This window comes from Somniosus microcephalus, chromosome 21 (genome assembly GCF_052327205.1).
Source record: "Somniosus microcephalus isolate GS21.2 chromosome 21, FLI_Smic_1.0, whole genome shotgun sequence".
NCBI classification, from domain to species: domain Eukaryota; kingdom Metazoa; phylum Chordata; class Chondrichthyes; order Squaliformes; family Somniosidae; genus Somniosus; species Somniosus microcephalus.
The window spans coordinates 68,201,108-68,217,348 of NC_141007.1; the positions used below are offsets into that span (position 1 = coordinate 68,201,108).

General features: G+C 47.5%; 1 protein-coding gene across 1 annotated transcript in view; it reads left to right on the forward strand.

Moving 5' to 3' along the window:
• gnav1 (guanine nucleotide binding protein (G protein) alpha v1) overlaps nucleotides 1–16,241 on the forward strand; it is a 147,008-nt gene that overhangs the window by 47,538 nt on the left and 83,229 nt on the right. Inside the window, exon 3 of the mRNA XM_085963850.1 lies at nucleotides 4,456–4,548. Within this exon, the coding sequence (XP_085819976.1) occupies nucleotides 4,456–4,548 (93 nt within the window). The remainder of the gene's footprint in view (nucleotides 1–4,455; nucleotides 4,549–16,241) is intronic.

Here is a 16,241-nt window from a genome sequence, read left to right on the forward strand (position 1 = left end):
AAAAAAAAGACTTGCATTTATTTAGCGCTAGGGTTGCAAAGGGGTGGAAAGTTTCCGGTAAATTTCCGGAAATTTTCCACAGGAGGTTTAGCTTGGGAATTTTGCCCAAAAAAGCACATGCTAGCATAATATTGTTTTTTTTGTATTTCTTTTTTTTCCACAGGTCCTCTCTTAAAATTACTAACAGAGATGGAATCTTAATTATTAAGGAATTTCTTAATCAATATATGTTTATCTTACTTGGCTTGTTTTAATAATTGCAAGTTTTGTGTGTGATTGTGAACAAATGTGTCCTGATTGGTTGGATGAGTGATTAGCTCCCTCTATTTGTAATATTTGCATATCGAATTGTGATTGGCCTGCAGGCATCTGTAAGACTGCTATAGTTTTTTTTAAGATCCAGGTTAGGGGTCCTGAGGGAAGTCATTTTGTTTTCTGCTGATGTTGTGATGATGCAGTAAGTAAATCAGACTTTATACCAAATAAACCAGTTACCTGTTGAACTCTGTTGTCCTTCAATTTAAAATATACAAAATAATACACTATTGGTGATGTAGCGTCGTGTGTGTACAGGTCATGCTTCCATCACATGGAGCATCAGCAAAAATGTACTCACCCTGTTGCAATCGTGCTGATCGACTGCAGTTCGACACAGAGATGAATGCCCTTTATTTCTCTGCATAGAACAATGCCACGTTTACCGTCGGATGTGTGGAAGCATTTTACCCCAGGCATTAAAGATGGAAAGACTGTGTACATGTGCAAACACTGTAGAAAGCCATATGTAAAGAATGCCACAAAGATGCAGCAGCATTTATCCAAATGCAACAACTTCACTCAAAGCTCACAGCAGTCAGCCCAGAGTTCCTCTGCTTCCATTCAAGAAGATGATGGTTCTCATTCAGCATCAGGCTCCTTATCATCAGCAACTCCTGGCCCACTTGGAAGGTTCTTTGATACAATGGATAACCATAGCCAGAAGAATGCAGATGAGTGCCTTGCTCGAGCTGCATATGCAACAGGCTCACCCCTCATGCTCACAGCCAATGTGTACTGGAAGAGATTTTTCAATGTTATTCGCCCTGCATACTGTCCTCCCACCAGACATGCTTTGTCTACTTATTTGCTGGAGGCTGAGTATAACAGAGTCCAAGGAAAGCTCAAAGAAACGATAGCGATGGCAGACTGTGTTGCAGTTATCTCAGATGAGTGGTCAAATGTACGAGGGGAGGGCATCATAAACTACATCGTCTCCACTCCTCTCCCAGTGTTCTTCAAGAGCACAGACACGAAGGACAACAGACACACAGGCACATACATTGCTGATGAGCTGAAAGCGGTCATCAACAATCTTGGATCACAAAAGGTCTTTGCAGTAGTTACTGACAATGCTGCGAATATGAAGGCTGCTTGGGCTCAAGTGGAGGAGACCTACCCTCATATTACGTCTATTGGGTGCGCAGCTCATGGGCTTAACCTGCTCCTCAAGGACATCATGGGTTTGAGAACCATGGAAGCACTGTACAAGAGAGCCAAGCAAGTTGTTAAGTATGTCAGGGGAAAACAGGTAGTTGCAGCAACCTACAACTCCAAGCAAATGACAAAGAACAAGAACACCACACTGAAGCTGCCCAACAACACTAGATGGGGTGGTGTTGTCATAATGTACAACAGCCTTCTGGAGGGTAAGGAGTCGCTGCAAGAAATGGCAATATCCTAGTCTGGGGATATGGAAACCACCATCAAGAAAATACTGCTGGATGATGTGTTTTGGGAGAGAGTGGTTAGCAGCCTTAAACTACTCTCACCAGTAGCATCTGCAATTGCTCAGATTGAAGGAGATGACGCTGTCTTGTCAGATGTTCTCAGGCTTTTTACTGATTTTAAAAGAACAAATCAGCATTGCCCTACCCACATCCCTGCTGCTCAAAGCAGAGGAGAAGGCAATTGTTCAATTCATACAGGCGCGTCAAGAATTTTGTGTCAAGCCGATTCATGCTGCAGCATACATGCTGGACCCAAAGCATGTTGGGAGACCAATACTTTCTGGAGAACAGATCAACAGCGCTTAGTGTGATTTCTACCCTCTCACACCATCTCAATCTGGATGTGGGCAAAGTTCTGGGAAGTCTGGCAAAGTTCTCTACCAAGCAAGGTCTTTGGAATGGGGATGGGATATGGGAATCATGCAAGCATATCAGTGCACATACCTGGTGGAAGGGACTTTGTGCATGTGAGGCCCTGTCACCTATTGCATCGGTGATACTCCAAATCCCACCTTCATCAGCGGCCTCTGAACGAAACTGGTCACTTTTTGGGAATACGCATACAAAGGTGCGCAACAGGCTGACTAACAAGAGAGTGGAGAAACTGGTGGCTATCCGGGCGAACCTACAACTTATTGAGCCAGATACAGAAGTGTCCACCACACAGCTAGACACTGACACAGAGGAGGAAATAGACACGTCAGAGTCAGAGAATCAGGAGGAGCAATGAGGAGTAGAAGACTCAAAGGGACAAAGTAAGGACAAATTACAGGCTAAATAAGCTGACGCTCTTATTTTATTTTAGATGGGTCTTTTTTGTGGGGGTTCAATAAAGTTCAAAATTATAACCTAAATAAAGTTTTGAAAGCCTGTTTTTATTTGTATGGAACAGTATGTCTATTTTGATGTCAAAGATAATATAAGGGTCAGAGACAAAAACCATCAGTGTGCAAAAAAACTCAAAATTCCCATGGAAAGTTTCCTCTTTTTAAAAATTCCCAGAATTTTGCAACCCTATTTAGCGCCTTTCACAACCTCAGGATGTCCCAAAGTGCTTTACAGCCAATGAAGTACTTTTTGAAGTGGAGTCACTGTTGTAATGTGGGAAACGCGGCAGCCAATTTGCGCACAGCAAGCTCCCACAAACAGCAATGTGATAATGACGAGATAATCTGATTTTGTTATGTTGATTGAGGGATAAATATTGACCAGGACACCGGGGATAACTCCCCTGCTCCTCTTCGAAATAGTGCCGCGGGATCTTTTACGTCCGCCTAAGAGAGCAGACGGGGCCTCAGTAGCAGAGAAACAGAGTTGCTTGAAGTGTAAGAAATTCTGTGTTGACGAGTTGGGAGATGCAAAAGAACCAGAGGGGCGATGATTAAAAAAAATTTACGCAGTGCGTTATGATGATCTGGAATGCGCTGCCTGAAAGGGCGGTGGAAGCAGATTCAATAGTAACTTTCAAAAGGGAATTGGATATATACTTGAAAAGCAAAAATCTGCAGGGCTACGGGGAAAGAGCAGGGGGAGTGGGACCAGTTGGATAGCTCTACCCAAGGGCCGGCACAGGTACGATGGGCCGAATGGCCTCCTTCTGTGCTGTATCATTCTATGAGGCACTGCAGTGCCACCACTGGCAGGAGGAGGTCATTACAACGTGACAACTTAACACTGGCAATTCCCAGTATAAATGTGGGCATAGGAAATTAGAATGGGGAAAAGTTGACACAAACCACTGTTTGTATTTTTTTTAAATATTAGATATATAATGAAAGATCTGGTGATTTCTCTGAGGGTGATTGGCAGCCCCCCCCCGCACTCTCCTCCCCTCTGACAGCCTTGCAGTCTGGGCACAGTCCCTGGGCCATGGCACAGTGTGCCAGCGCTCCAGCGTGCTGCACTCCCAGCTCCTCCCCACCGCACACTCTACCCAAGACCCACCGAACTCGCTGAACACTTGGGACAAGGGAGTCATTTGAATCCTCTGATCCCTCTCCTTTTTCATTTCTCTGTCGAAATGCCGATTCCGCCAGGCAGTTTCAAGGTAAATACAGTTCTAATCAAATAGGCGTTCCACGGGATTGTTGGGGTTGGGAAAGGCCATTCGGCCCACCTTCAGCCCACGTTTCCCTTATTCTGTCATCTAATTGGCTCGTGAACAAGTCTGAGGTCTTTGCCTCCATTGTTCAGCTGGAAGGCCACTCATGCAGGCTTGCTCTGCATGACCAGATACTCCTGACCACTGTTCTAAGTTGTTCCACCAGTTTTGTAACCTGTTCAGCCCCTACAACTCTCCCAGATCTCTGCGCTCCTCCAATTCTGACCTCTTGCGCATCCTTGATTTTAATCGCTTCAGCATTGGCGGTCGTGCCTTCTGTTGCCGAGGCCCTAAGCTCTGAAATTCCCTCCCAAAACCTCTCCGCCTCTCTCTCTCTCTCTCTCTCTCTCTCCCTTTAAGATGCTTCTTAAAACCTCCCTCTTTGGTCATCTCTCCTAACCCCTCTGCGTGGCTCCGTGCCCAATTATGTTTGATAATCATTCCTGTGAAGTGCCTTGGAGTGTTTTTTTACTGTGTTTAATGCTCTACATCAATGCACATTGTCATTGCTCCCTCTCTTGTTCTAGCATCTTTTGATATTGCGTCTCCGCTAATCAGTGGGTGTTATCCTCCTCTTCCTCCCTTTAGCCTGCTGTTCTGGACAATCTCCTGAGCTCGATGAAGTTTGTGCTCCAAGGCATGGGGATCCTGAGGATTAATCTGGCCAACCCCAAGAACACGGTAAGAGATTAGAGCGGAACGCATTGCCGCGGGTCTCGCTCACAGTCTTCAAGTGACGCGCGGCATCCATCCTGCACTCTGGCTTTTGGCCTTTGTTTAGAGGATTTTCTCTGTAACCACCCATTTATTTTATTTTATTAAATCCATCAACAGATTTAAGATCATTGGCAATAACTCCAAGGGGATAATTAAAAAAAAATTTACACCGAGTTGTGATGATCTGGAATGCGCTGCCTGAAAGGGCCGTGGAACCAGATTCAATAACTTTCAAAAGGAAATTGGATAAATACATTGCAAGACTTTGGGGAAAGAGGGGTGGGGAGAGAGGAGTGGGACTAATCGGATAGCCCTTTCAAAGAGCCGGCACAGGGAAGATGGGCCAAATGGCGGCGGCCTGTGCTGTATGATTCTGTTTCAGCTTGAGGCTTCTCCGTAGAATGGCGATTACTCGTCTCAGATACTCATTGGGTTTTTTCCCCTTTCCCAGCTCCAATCTCCACCAGTGATCTGTGTGCTGGATCACTCTGGTAAGCCCTGTTAATCTCTCCCACCCAGTGTTTTACACTGTTTCAGACCTCTGAGTCTCCCACCTCCCCTCACCCAGCAAGACCGCACCTCCCAAACCCGCGACCTCTACCACCTAGAAGGGCAGCGGGCGCATGGGAACACCATCACCTCCAGGTTCTCCTCCAAGTCGCATACCATCCTGACTTGGAAGTATATCGGCCGTTCCTTCATCGTCGCTGGGTCAAAATTCTGGCACTCCCTCCCTAACAGCACTGTGGGAGCACCTTCACCACACGGACTGCAGCGGTTCAAGAAGGCGGCGCACCACCACCTTCTCAAGGCAATGGGCAATAAATGCTGGCCTTGCCCGCGACGCCCACATCCCAGGAACAAATTAAAAAAAAAAACTCCAGTCTTGGGTCATCTCCGAGATCACCGTCTCACACTCCCCATTTCTCTCCAGTATCAAAATGTAAAGACTACTTTTAATTTATGTTGCAGTCCCGTAACAGGGGAATATAAAGGACTGGAAGAACTCCATGGTGAGATTTTAGTCTGAGTGAGCAGCCAGGCCAGGCCAAGCCAAGGGATGGAACTGGGATGAGAGGGCACAGAGTTTCTGGGAAGGACCAGAAGTGATGGGCTCAGTCTTGCTGGAATTTACTTGGGGGACATCTGACTTCCATAAATATAAGACAGTCACTAATAAATCCAATAGGGAATTCAGGAGAAACTTCTCTACCCAGCGAGTGCTGAGAATGTGGAACTCGCTACCACAGGGAGTGGTTGAGGCGAATAGCACAGATTCATTTAAGGGGAAGCTGGATAAGCACATGAGGGAGAAAGGAAGAGCAGGATGTATTAATGAGGTTAGATGAGTAGCGTGGGAGGAGGCTCGTGTGGAGCAGTTGGGCCAAATGGCCTGTTTCTGTGCTGTAAACCTTTAAATCTACTTTCTGTGGCAGCTCGTAGTTCTGTAGTATTAAATACGTTTGATGCATGGTCAGAAGCTCATTCACTAAATGATGAGAATAGTTTATTTGTACTGTTGTAAAAGTACAGTGCCTCGAATGTGTTGAGCGGTGAGCTGTGTTTTTAATCTGGCAGTATGGTTATCACCAGCAGGTGGCAGTGTTGCTCCAGTTATACCGAGCTGAAGGTTGTCCCCTCACCAGATCCTGTGCTGGATGGACATTATGCCGGGCAGGTCACAAATATTCTGTTTCTCTCCAGTTTTCTCCCGGGTAACGTTCTATGGCCCCTGGGTACTCTCCAGTACCTCGCCTGATTTGAATTTCAGTCACTTGTGAACCTTCACACTGAGTCTTGGGTGGGTTGTAACTTCCTCCAGCTACACACTGGGCAGACTAAAGCCACCATCTTCACCTTCAACCCCGAGCACAAACTCCGTATCCTCACACACAGCCCCGATCTCTCTCCTTTCCCCGCTCCCCCGCCCACCCCCCCTCCCCACCAGCCTGAGACGGTGCCCTGCTGGTGAACAGGACTGTTCACGGCCCCGGTGTTCGATTCTGAGCTTCGTTTCCAACCTCATCTCCTCTTGACTTCTCCCGCGCAAAGATCGCCCTTGCCCTCCGGCCCCACCTCTGTCCAGCTGCCATTGAAAACCTTTTAGGTGGTTGGATTTTTGGACTCCTGGAGAATTGAGGGACATAGTGGGTCGGGCGGGTCGATGATCAGCCATGATCTTATTGAATGGCGGAGCAGGCTCAAGGGGCCGAATGGCCGACTCCTGCTCCTAATTCTGATGCCCCGATCCATGCCTTGGCCTCATCCAGACTCGACTGTTCCGTTCCTCTCCTGGCCATGAAGTTGAGTTATTGCCATCGATTGATAGAGGCAGGAAGTCCCGAGTAGAATTCCAGGAGCCTGAGTAAGTGTCGGGCAGAGTAGGTTTATTAATGAATTGTGTTGGAGGCAAATCTGCATAGAGGAGCCGAGAGAAACTGCATCCAAACCGGGCAGGAACAAAGACTGGTGAACAGTACAGAGGAGGTAAGGCTGCTGCAGTCGAGGGAATCTGACTTTAACAGTGGATCGGAGGAGCTGTCAGGTCAGGCAGAGAGATGTAGAAGAGGCAGTTAAAGTAGAAAATAAATCAATCAATGACTTAAAAAAAAACCTCAAAAATGTAAACGAGAAGTTAAGAACACGATGAGCTTTCTTTTCCTGAAAATTGGAAATAAAACTGGAGTTGGGAACGCATGGAGTCGGGGGGGGTGGGGGTGGTGGTGAATAGTGATATTGGGATTGTGACCCCAGGAAGTGGGGGTGAATTCAGTGTACAGGGATCGGGATTGTTTGGCAAAGGTGGAGATGATGGGAAGGGAGGATTGGCAGCTCTATTTGTTCGTTTGGAAGTTCGGGAACGAAAGAGCAAATGGGGGAACAGGACAGCGTGAGATAAAAAGGGAGCGTGAAGATAATGGGTGACTTCAACCAAGTTAACGCGAGCTTGGCGATACCCTGTGGTGATGGAATTAGAGCCAGCAGGTGAAGCCCAAGACCGCTTGTCGCAGTGTCCCCTGACCTCCACTAGAGGTCACACCCACCCAAACCCGCTCCTTGAAAGTAATCCGGAATGGGAATGAGGGTTAAACTGAGGGAACTGAAATGGGACGTGTTGCTTGATTTATCTCTCTCACTCCTTGTCTGTGGTATCCTGTGCAATGGGATCTCAACACGCACAAAGGGTTGGAGACTGGAGGAGAAAGATCTTTTTCTTTCTTTCTCTCCCTCGATTCTATAAAAATTTGCAGGGCTACGGGGAAAGGGCGGGGGAGTGGGACTCGCTGAGAGCTGGCACGGGCTCAACGGGCCGAACGGCCACCTTCTGTGCTGTAACCGTTCTGATTCTGATTTTCCCTTTTTCTTTCGCCCTCCCATTTCTCCCTCTCTCCCTTTTTTCTTTCTCTCTCCCTTATTTATTTAAGGAGGGATATACTTGCATTGGAGGCAGTGCAGAGAAGGTTCACGAGGTTGATTCCTGAGATGATGGGGTCGTCTTATGAGGAAAGGTTGAGCAGGTTGGGCCTATACTCATTGGAGTTTAGGAGAATGCGAGGTGATCTTATTGAAACATATAAGATTCTGAAGGGGATTGACAGGGTTGATGCTGAGAGGTTGTTTCCCCTCGTGGGGGAATCTAGAACTAGGGGGCATAGTTTCAGAATAAGGGGGTCGCCCATTTAAAACGGAAATGAGGAATTTCTTCTCGGAGGGCCGTGAATCTTTGGAATTCTCTTCCCCAGAGAGCTGTGGCGGCGGAGTCAGTGAATATATTTAAGCAGAGAGACAGATATTTGAGCTAAAGAGGACTCGAGGGGTATGGGGATAGTGCGGGAGTGGAGTTGAGGCCAAGATCAGATCAGCCATGATCTCATTGAATGGCGGAGCAGGCTCGAGGGGCCGAATGGCCGACTCCGGCTCCTACATCTTCTGTTCCTATGTTCTCTCTCTTTCTTTCTCTTCCCCCTTTTCTCTCTCTCTCTCTCTCTCTCTCTCTCTCTCTCTCTCTCTCTCTCTCACTCTGTCTTTCTCTCTCTCTCTCTCACTCTGTCTTTCTCTCTCTCTCTCACTCTGTCTTTCTCTCTCTCTCACTCTGTCTTTCTCTCTCTCTCACTCTGTCTCTCTCTCTCTCTCACTCTGTCTCTCTCTCTCTCTCACTCTGTCTCTCTCTCTCTCACTCTGTCTCTCTCTCTCTCACTCTGTCTCTCTCTCTCTCTCACTCTGTCTCTCTCTCTCTCTCACTCTGTCTCTCTCTCTCACTCTGTCTCTCTCTCTCACTCTGTCTCTCTCTCTCACTCTGTCTCTCTCTCTCACTCTGTCTCTCTCTCTCACTCTGTCTCTCTCTCTCACTCTGTCTCTCTCTCACTCTGTCTCTCTCTCTCTGTCTCTCTCTCTCTCTCTCTCTCTCTCACTCTGTCTCTCTCTCACTCTGTCTCTCTCTGTCTCTCTCTCTCTCACTCTGTCTCTCTCTCTCTCACTCTGCCTCTCTCTCTCTCACTCTGCCTCTCTCTCTCTCACTCTGCCTCTCTCTCTCTCACTCTGCCTCTCTCTCTCTCACTCTGCCTCTCTCTCTCTCACTCTGCCTCTCTCTCTCTCACTCTGCCTCTCTCTCTCTCACTCTGCCTCTCTCTCTCTCACTCTGCCTCTCTCTCTCTCACTCTGCCTCTCTCTCTCTCACTCTGCCTCTCTCTCTCTCACTCTGCCTCTCTCTCTCTCACTCTGCCTCTCTCTCTCTCACTCTGCCTCTCTCTCTCTCACTCTGCCTCTCTCTCTCTCTCACTCTGCCTCTCTCTCTCTCTCCTTTCTTTCTCTCTCTTTTCTCTCTCACTGGCGTCAGAGGCTGAGCTTTGCCCTTGTATCCTGTCCATTGCTGAACTTCTAATTGTCTGGTTGATAATTCAAACTGCTGGTGACAGTCACAGTCGTGACTCAGTCAGTGAGGACGCGGCACAGATCAGCTGGCCTGGCTGACTGACACATCCCATCAGCAAAAAGATAAAAATCAAATGGAATTATCCCCCTCTGCCAGTCCACAAGTTATATTTTAAAGTCTGTAGGAGTGTTTGTCGATTGGTAATCTCCTCCTTCCATCCCCGAGTTGTCACAAACTGCCTGAATTTATAATCCTGTCTGTGATTGTGTAATCACACGTTATGTGTTATTCTAGATGTAATAGTAATGCTAGTTAAATTTCTTTATATAACTATACATCAAACTGTTTTCATAGTACTGAGGCACTGTCGGAGGGGCAGTACTGACGGAGCGCTGCACTGTCGGAGGGGCAGTACTGACAGAGCGCTGCACTGACGGAGCGCTGCACTGTCGGAGGGGCAGTACTGAGGGAGTGCCGCACTGTCGGAGGGGCAGTACTGACGGAGCGCTGCACTGTCGGAGGGGCAGTACTGAGGGAGTGCCGCACTGTCGGAGGGGCAGTACTGAGGGAGCGCTGCAGTGTCGGAGGGGCAGTACTGAGGGAGTGCTGCACTGTCGGAGGGGCAGTACTGAGGGAGCGCTGCACTGTCGGAGGAACAGTACTGGGGGAGCGCCGCACTGTCGGAGGGGCAGTACTGACGGAGCGCTGCAGTGTCGGAGGGGCAGTACTGAGGGAGCGCTGCACAGTCGGAGGGGCAGTACTGAGGGAGTGCTGCAGTGTCGGAGGTGCTGTCTTTCATATGGTAAACCGAGGCTCTCTCCGATAACTCGCACACAAAGGATCCCATGGCTCTATTCAAAGAAGAGCAGATGCTCTCCCAGCGTCCTGGCCAACATCCGTCCCCCAACCAACACCATCATTCATTCATTTGCTGTTTGTGGGACCTTGCTATGCACAAATTGGCGGTCATGTTTGCCTACAAAACAGCAGCGGCTACTCTTCAAAACTAATCTATTGGCTGGGATGCAGTTTGGAATGTCATAAGGACTTAAGGGACTATGTAAATGAAGTTGGTTCACTCTCTCTTTGCCTGCCCCCCCTCTTTCCCCCCCCCTTCTCCCCCTCCCCTCTTTTTTTTCTCCCCCCCTCATGTGTCTTTGGACTGAAGGGGAACGTCCTGCTCCCACCTCCCCAGCAGTGTCAACACACCAGTCATCCCGAGACACTTCAATAAAGTCGGCACGTCCTCTTTAAACGTAATTGCTGTTTGTTTAATTTAGTTTCTGGCAGCTGCCTGACAGGTCTCCTCACAAGTAGCCATTTCTCGAAACCCCTCGATCAGGTACCGCAGTGATCCCGGTGACAGCAGCAACTCCTTCACCCAATGTGCAAATTGGTTTCTACAAACCACTCCTGACAGCTGAGACAGGAGTGGGACAATCCGCTCCGACATCTACTGACACCGTGCAGGTAGAACAGACAACTGATGAGTTCCAGCAACAAAGTACCAAAGGGCATTCCATTTGTTCCTTTCTTACCTTTTTTTAAGTGTGTGTCTTTTCTCTCTTGCTCTCTGTCGCTCTTTCAATCTCTTTTGCTCCCTCTCTTTCGCTCGCGCTCTCGCACTCTCTCTTTCATAAGAACATAAGAAATAGGGGCAGGAGTCGTCTATTCAGCCCCTCGAGCCTGCTCCGCCATTCAATACGATCATGGCTGATCTGAGGATTGGGAGCAGTTTAGGATTCAACAAAGGAGGACAAAGGGATTAATTAAGAAGGGGAAAATAGAATATGAGAGTAAGCTTGCAGGGAACATGAAAACTGACTGTAAAAGCTTTTATAGATATGTGAAGAGAAAAAGGTTGGTGAAGTCAAGCGTAGGTCCCTTGCAGTCAGAATCAAGGGAATTTATAATGGGGAACAAAGAAATGGCAGACCAATTTAAATACATATTTTGGTTCTGTCTTCACAAAGGAGGACACAAATAACCTCCCAGAGATGGCAGGGAACATTGGGTCTGATGAAAGGGAGGAACTGAAAGAAATCAGTATTTGCAGGGAAATGGTGTTCGGGAAATTGATGGGATTGAAGGCCGATAAATCCCATGGGCCTGATAATCTACGTCCTAGGGTACTTCAGCAATGCATCTAGGGCCACTTCCTTATCATCTTCCAACATGTGATGGAATCTGGAACAGTACCCATGGATTGGAGGGTAGCTAATGTTACCCCACTATTTAAAAAAGGTGGTAGGGAGAAAACGGGGAATTATAGACCGGTAAGCCTGACATCGGTAGTGGGGAAAATGCTAGAGTCCATTATAAAGGATGTAATAGCAGAGCACTTGGAAAACAGTGACAGGATCGGACAAAGTCAACATGGATTTACAAAAGGTAAATCGTGCTTGACTAATCTACTGGAATTTTTTGAGGATGTATCTGGTAAAATAGATAAGGGAGAACCAGTGGATGTGGTGTATTTGGACTTTCAGAAGGCTTTCGATAAGGTCCCGCATAAGAGATTAGCGTGTAAAGTTAAGGCACATGGGATTGGGGGCAAGGTATTGACTTGGATAGAGAACTGATTGGCAGACAGAAAGCAAAGAGTTGGAATGAACGGGTCTTTTTCCGAGTGGCAGGCAGTGACTAGTGGGGTACCGTAGGGATCGGTCCTTGGACCCCAGCTATTCACAATATATATTAATGATCTAAACAAGGGAACTAGATGTAATATCTCCAAATTTGCAGATGACACAAAGCTGGGTGGGCATGTGTGCTGTGAGGAGGATGCCGAGAAACTCCAGTATGATTTGGACAGGTTGGGTGATTGGGCAGAAGCATGGCAGATGCAATATACCGTGGATAAATGTGAGGTTATCCACTTTGGTGGCAAAAACAGGAAGGCAGATTATTATCTGGCAATAGATTGGGAGAAGGGGAAGTGCAACAAGACCTGGGTGTCCTTGTGCACCACTTGCTGAAGGTATACATGCAGGTGCAGCAGGCGGTTAAGAAGGCAAATGGTATGTTGGCCATCGTAGCGAGAGGCTTTGAATACAGGAACAAGGATGTCTTGCTGCAGTTGTACAGGGCCTGGTGAGACCACACCTTGAGTATTGTGTGCAGTTTTGGTCGCCTTATCTGAGGAAGGATGTTCTTGCCATGGAGGGAGTTCAGCGAAGATTCACCAGGCTGATACCTGGGATGGCAGGAATGACGTATGAGGAGAGATTGGGTCGATTGGGCTTGTACTCGCTGGAGTTTAGAAGAATGAGAGGGGATCTTAAAATTCTGACAGGACTGGACAGACTCGATGCAGGAAGGATGTTCCCAATGGTTGGGGAGTCCAGAACCAGGGATCATAGTCTAAGGATAAGGGGTAAGCCATTTAGGACAGAAATGAGGAGGAATTTCTTCAGTGGTGAACCTGTGGAATTTTCTGCCACACAGGGCAGTAGAGGCCAATTCATTAAATATATTCAAGAAGGAGTTGGATATATTTCTTAAGGCTAAAGGGATCAAGGGGTATGGGGAGAAAGCAGGGACCGGGTACTGAATTTGGATGATCAGCCATGATTGCATTGAATGGCGGAGCAGGCTCGAGGGGCCGAATGGCCTACTCCTGCTCCTATCTTCTATGTTTCTATATCTGATCTTGGCCTCTACTCCACTTTCCCGCCCATTCCCCATAACCCTTGACTCCCCTGTTGCTCAAATATCTCTATCTTCACCTTGAATATATTCACTGACTGAGCCTCCACAGCTCTCTGGGTCGAGAATTCCAAAGACTCACGACCCTCCGAGAGAAGAAATTCCTCCTCATCTCTGTCTTAAATGGGTGACCCCTTATCCTGAAATTATGCCCCCTCATTCTAGATTCACCCACGCGGGGAAACCTCCTCTCAGCATCTACCCTGTCAAGCCCCTCAGAATCTTATGCTTCAATAAAATTACCTCTCATTCTTCTAAACTCCAATGAGTATAGGCCCAACCTGCTCTACCTTCCCTCATAAGACAACCCCTTCATCTCTGGAATCAACCTCGTGAACCTTCTCTGAACTGCCTCCAATGCAAGTATTTCCCTTCTTAAATAAGGTGACCAAACTGTACGCAGTACTCCAGGTGTGGTCTCACCAACACCCTGTACAGTTGTAGCAAGACTCCCCTACTTTTATACTCCATTCCCCTTTGCAATAAAGGCCAACATTCCATTTGCCTTCCTAATTACTTGCTGTAACTGCATGCTAACTTTGTGTTTCATGTACGAGGACCCCCAGATCCCTCTGTACCGCAGCGTTCTGTAGTCTCTCTCCATTTAAATAATATTTTGCTTTTCTATTCTTCCTACCAAAGTGGATAACCTCACCTTTTCCCACATTATACTCCATCTGCCAAATTTTTGCCCACTCTTTAGGCTGGATTTTCATTGAGTCGTCGGGTAGGAGGCGGGACTACAAATTTCGGGGTTGTAGTCCCGCCTCCATCGAGTTCCAGCCAACCCACGTGATTTTTGACTTGATTGACCTTGTTGAGCCCGCCCAGCGGGCTCAGCAGGCCAATTAAGGCCACCCGGCAACAGGTGACATCACAGATTGATATTTCATCTGTCAAGACCTTTTGACAGATGAAATATCAGCGTTTCACAGCTCTTTGAAGCTGTCAAACACTGACAACCTGTACTCTAAGTTAATTCTCAGGATGATTTAGAGATCTCCCGGAACAGAAAGCTGAATGCTGCAATTTTTGACAGCTCGCAGCCATTCTGCTTTCTGTGCCAGTGAGATGAGGGACTCCCGAGACCTGAAGGAAGGAAGGCTGTAAAGGTAAGTAAAGGTATGTAAAACTTCTTTAAACACTTTACACACACCAAACACACTTACCTTTGCACTCATGCACCCATCACTCACCTGAACACCAGACATCTCGACCCCTCCAAGCCCTTCAGCCCGACTGTCCGCCTCCTCTAACTTGGCGTGGTTTGGAGCCATTGGGAATCCCACACTTCAACATTAAAAATAGGGATTAGGCTAAAAACTGCCTGTTAACTACCTGTTAACAGGCAGTTAATTAGCACTAATCCCCTTCCCGCCTCGGGAGGCGGCTCCCAGTGCGGGGTGGGTACCCGCCTCCTTTGAAACTGGCATGGAGGCGGGTTGAGGGCGGGATGGGGTCGGGACCCCCGATTTCAGGATTTTAACCCCCCACACTGCTCCAATCCCGCCTCCACGGCCCAATGAAAATCCTGCCCTTGTGTCCTCCTCACAACTTGCTTTCCCGCCTATCTTTGTATCATCAGCAAATTTGGCTACTTTACACTCGGTCCCTTCTTCCAAGTCATTAATATAGATTGTAAATAGTTGAGGCCCCAGCACTGATCCCTGTGGCACCCCACTAGTTACAGTTTGCCAACCGTAAAATGACCCATTTATCCCGACTCTCTGTTTTCTGTTAGTTAGCCAATCCTCTATCCATGACAATATATTACCCCCAACACCGTGAGCTCTTATCTTGTGCAGTAACCTTTTATGTGGCACCTTATCGAATGCCTTTTGGAAATCCAAATACACTATTCTTTCCAAATTCTTTCTCTTTCTCTCTCTCTCTCTCTCTCTCTCTTTCTCTCTCTCCTCTTTCTCTCTCTCTCTCTCTCTTTCTCTCTCTTTCTCTCTCTTTCTCTCTCTCTCTTTCTCTCTCTCTTTCTCTCTCTCTTTCTCTCTCTCTTTCTCTCTCTCTCTTTCTCTCTCTCTCTCTCTCTCCTCTCTTTCTCTCTCTCTCTTTCTCTCTCTCTCTTTCTCTCTCTCTCTTTCTCTCTCGCTCTCTCTTTCTCGCTCTCTCTTCTCGCTCTCTCTTTCTCGCTCTCTCTTTCTCGCTCTCTTCTTCTCGCTCTCTCTTTCTCGCTCTCTCTTTCTCGCTCTCTCTTTCTCGCTCTCTTCTTCTCGCTCTCTCTTTCTCGCTCTCTCTTTCTCGCTCTCTCTCTCTCTTTCTCGCTCTCTCCTTTCTCTCTCTCTCTCTCTTTCTCTCTCTCTCTTTCTCTCTCTCTCTTTCTCTCTCTCTCTCTCTCTCTCTCTCTCTCTTTCTCTCTCTCTCTTTCTCTCTTTCTCTCTCTCTCTCTCTCTCTTTTCCTCTCTCTTTGGCTGTCCGTCTGTGTCTCATGCTATCTTGCACATACAACCAATAATTGTCCTGCTACCAGCTTCCTACAAACGTTTAAACTCAACCTTTACCCCTTTGGCGATCCTGACAATCCGACCCCTAACTTGTTTGAATCCATGTCTGTGTGTAAACTGGTTGGAACACCCTAGACTGCCAGTAAATGAGTCTTGCACATACAAGATGGACAGGTTAGAGCTCTGAAAGATTGGGTCGATTGGTCTGCACGGGGACTTGGACACGTTGGGGATTCCAATGTTGCTGGAGCTTACACCACCCAGGCCCTCGAGGACATGGCCTACTAGATGTGCACGTGGTCAGTAGACTACCAGAGGAATAGGATGGACTCCAGTATAGGCCTGAAGAGAGAGTCCTGCCTGACCATCACTCAAAGCCGAAGCATCTCTTACTCCGTAAACCAAAGCTGAAAATACCCTGCCTCTATCCCCAGCACCCCCACAAGTGCTTGAGCACATCCTGAAAGCAGGAATTCTGTCTGGGTCTCGAGGGTTTTCAATTGGACAACAGCATTTGGTTGTTTGTGAATTTATCTAGATACTAAAATCTTGGGTTTGGAGCTCAACCAAGGTTGAAATGAATGTGCCCTCAGGAAACTTATAAAACTCTAACAGGACTG